This window comes from Lissotriton vulgaris, unplaced genomic scaffold, assembly GCF_964263255.1.
Source record: "Lissotriton vulgaris unplaced genomic scaffold, aLisVul1.2 SCAFFOLD_537, whole genome shotgun sequence".
Lineage (NCBI taxonomy): Eukaryota > Metazoa > Chordata > Amphibia > Caudata > Salamandridae > Lissotriton > Lissotriton vulgaris.
This window is the reverse complement of record NW_028247700.1, coordinates 672,729-675,440: the sequence shown is the minus strand read 5'-3', so window position 1 is coordinate 675,440 and position 2,712 is coordinate 672,729. Positions and strand designations below refer to the sequence as shown.

At 54.0% G+C, this 2,712-nt stretch overlaps 1 protein-coding gene across 1 annotated transcript; it reads left to right on the top strand.

Annotated features, from left to right (window-relative positions):
• Positions 1-644: 644 nt before the first annotated feature.
• On the top strand, positions 645-1,790 carry LOC147665072 (lamina-associated polypeptide 2, isoforms alpha/zeta-like). Its single transcript, XM_086949780.1, has one exon. The coding sequence runs from the start codon at positions 645-647 to the stop codon at positions 1,788-1,790; it is 1,146 nt and encodes a 381-aa protein (XP_086805906.1).
• Positions 1,791-2,712: the final 922 nt, after the last annotated feature.

Here is a 2,712-nt window from a genome sequence, read left to right as displayed (position 1 = left end):
GTGGCTGGCTTTTTCAGCGCGCCGAGGGCGTGCCGGATTGGCTTCTCTGTCTGTAACTCTCGGGGATCGTTTCTTCGAGCCCGTGTTTTTCCCCTTTTTCTTTATGCTTCCTGCAATCCTTGGTGGAGTCTGGGGTTGCGGGGAGGGGGGGGGGGACTGCCTTTGTTTGGTCCGTGGGGGCCCGATGTTTAGGTTCAGTCCGACTTTGATGTTTGTTTCCTGGGTTAGTGTTCTCTTCCCCGCGTTTCTGTTGTTGGAGCTCCCTCTACTGGCGGTCCAATTTTGCTTTATTGCCGTTTTTTACTGGAGGGATTTGCATGGGGCTTGATTTTGTGTCTTGGCCTCTTGCTGCCCTGCTGTGGAGTTCTGCTGGGGAGTTGGGGAGTTCTTACCTCTGGGTTCACTGGTTCCTGGGACGGGGTCTTCTGGGTTTCTTTGTATCCTTACAGTTGGGCCCTGTTCAGTCTTTTCCTTTTGTAGTTTGGTAGTCTTCTCTGATAGGGCGGTTTGAAGGCCGGCCTTCGGTCCTGTGTAGGGATTGGCTCCAGGTCTAGGTGGCTTTCCCTGGTTGGCCCTTGGGGATTTTTGCTTTGATTGGTCTGGGTATATCTTGGGGTCTGGATTTCTGTTCTCCTGTTTACAACATGGAGGGTAGAGGTGCAGACGTGCGTGAACTCGGCTGTGAGGATGGGGAGGTGGTCGCTGGTTCTTCCACTGCTCCTTCCATGGCGAATATTCAAAAAATGATTGAGGCTGCTGTGGCGGCGGCCTTTGTGGCTCATGATCCCAAGGGGCCTAAGAGACAGAAATTGGATGCCTCGGCTGAGGTAGATCCGGACGTTGACTCTGATGAGGAAGTGAAGGGTCGTTTTGTCCAAGGGGCTGACCTTCGCTGTGTTATGCAGCATGTTCGAGACAATCTGGGATTCCCTGATCCTGTGGAGGGTGGAGAGTCTGAAGACTTCTTCGCCAATTACCTGAAGAAAGATCCGGAAAGCCTCCCCATTCATACGTCTGTGAGGAAGGTGCTGGAGGGGGAGTGGAAGGATGTTGACAGGCATGCCTTTCCCCGGTTTCTGGCTAAGAGGTATCCCTTGCAGGGCTTCGCGGAGGAGTTTCCGGCTGTGGTGAAAGTGGATTCTCTGCTGGCTGGTATGGCGTCTCAGAGCCTGGTGGTGTCTGAAGATGAGGTGCCTTCTGATCCTGGGGACAAGCGTGTCGAGGGGGCCTTGAAGCGGTCCTTTGCAGCCTCCAATCTGGCTGTTCGGTCTGCTGCTTACACCAGCTATCTTGTTCAGTCGCTTCTTAAGGACTGTCAGGGTATTTCTGCGCAGCTCATGCAGGAAGAGGATCCCTCTGAGTCTTTGTCTATGTTGGAACAGCAGTTGCGTTTCATGGCTGACTTGTCCTTCGACTCCCTTAGTGCTGCGGCGGCGGCTGCTGGGGCCTCGGTTGCTGCTAGGAGGCAGTTGTGGCTTAAGTCTTGGAAGGCGGAAGCTGCTCAGAAGGCGGCCGTGATGAAGATTCCCTTCACGGGCTCTAAGCTGTTTGGGGAGCCGTTGGAAGCTTTGATTAAAAAGACAGCTGAGGACAAGAAATTGTTGGCTCCGGTCCGCTCTTCTCAGAAAGGGAAGTTTGCGGGTTATAAGCGGGCTTTTGGGCAGGCGTTTCAATCTAAGATGGCTGCTCAGCCCTTTCGTGGTAGGGGACGTGGCCGGGGTGTCCCTTCCTTCCACAAGTCCCGGGGTCAACAAGGTGCTTCCTCTTCTGCAGGTCCCTCCAAGTCGTGACTATGTGCTGGATTCCTTGGAGGTGCCGGTTGGGGGTCGCCTCACCTCTTTTTTACCTGTCTGGGAGGAGTTCGTTCGGGATCTGTGGGTTCTACAGGTGGTACGGCTGGGCTACAGAATACAATTTGGGACTCCTCCGGTGGATGTGTTCAAAGCTACCCCTGTTCCCAGGTCTCTGGCAAGATGTCGTGCTCTATTGGACGGAGTTCGGGACTTGGTGTCAAAGGGTGCTGTGGTGAGGGTGCCTGTGAGACAACAGGGTCGGGGGGTTTACTCAATCCTGTTTTTGATCCAAAAGCCAAATGGGGACTTCCGTCCGGTCCTGGATCTGAAGGCGGTGAACTTGTGTATCCCTCATCGGTCCTTCAAAATGGTGACTCTGCAGTTGATTCTTCCCTTCCTGTCGGTGGGAGATTTCCTGGCTTCTCTCGATCTACGGGACGCCTATTTTCATGTGCCAGTGCACGCAGATTCCCAGAGGTTCCTGCGTTTCTGTGTAGGGGTGGATCACTACCAGTTCCAGGTATTGCCCTTTGGCCTGTCTGCCTCTCCGAGGGTGTTTACTAAAGTGTTGGCGCCCTTGGTGGGTTTGTTGCATGCTAAGGGTATACAGGTTTTCCCTTACTTGGACGATTGGCTGATTTCTTCCTCTTCTTTCCTTCAGGCTCAGTCACATTCCCGGGAGGTTTGCAGTCTCCTTCAACGGTTCGGGTGGATTCTGAACTTGGAAAAATCCCATCTTCACCCCACTCAGGAACTGTTGTTCATTGGGGGGGTGTTCAACACCAGGTTGGGGAAGGTCTTCCTGTCGGAACACCGCAGACTGACTCTTGTGGACGAACTGAAGAAGGTGTTGGGGGCTCGGTCTTCCACGGCTCGCCAGTGGTTGCGTGTTCAGGGGCTGATGTCAGCAACTGTGATG